The sequence below is a fragment of the Eimeria mitis genome, genomic scaffold (genome assembly GCF_000499745.2).
Source record: "Eimeria mitis Houghton genomic scaffold, Emh_scaff489, whole genome shotgun sequence".
NCBI lineage: Eukaryota > Apicomplexa > Conoidasida > Eucoccidiorida > Eimeriidae > Eimeria > Eimeria mitis.
This window is the reverse complement of record NW_013573189.1, coordinates 8,855-9,108: the sequence shown is the minus strand read 5'-3', so window position 1 is coordinate 9,108 and position 254 is coordinate 8,855. Positions and strand designations below refer to the sequence as shown.

Genomic DNA, 254 nt, shown 5'->3' with positions numbered 1-254 from the left:
GCTGCAGCAGCTGCTGCTCTCGCCTCAGCTCATCCCATGCTGGGTATTGTCTCATTACTTCTTTTTTAACATTTTCATCATTGATACGTAACCACAACACCCTCTGCTGCTGCTGCCGCTGCTGCTGCTGCTGCTGCTGCTGCTGCTGCTGCTGCTGCTGCTGCTGCGGGGTGTATATGTGAGCAGCAGTACCGAAACGCTCCAGCAGCAAAACGCCGCTGCTGCAGGGGCCCCCAAACGAGACAGAAGACCCC

The 254-nt window shown here is 56.7% G+C and overlaps 1 protein-coding gene across 1 annotated transcript in view; it reads right to left on the bottom strand.

Annotated features, from left to right (window-relative positions):
- The window catches only part of EMH_0013990 (uncharacterized protein), a gene marked incomplete at both ends in the record, with an annotated part of 5,203 nt that overhangs the window by 143 nt on the left and 4,806 nt on the right, over window positions 1-254 (bottom strand). The window contains one exon of the mRNA XM_013499976.1: window positions 3-254. Within this exon, the coding sequence (XP_013355430.1) occupies window positions 3-254 (252 nt within the window). The remainder of the gene's footprint in view (window positions 1-2) is intronic.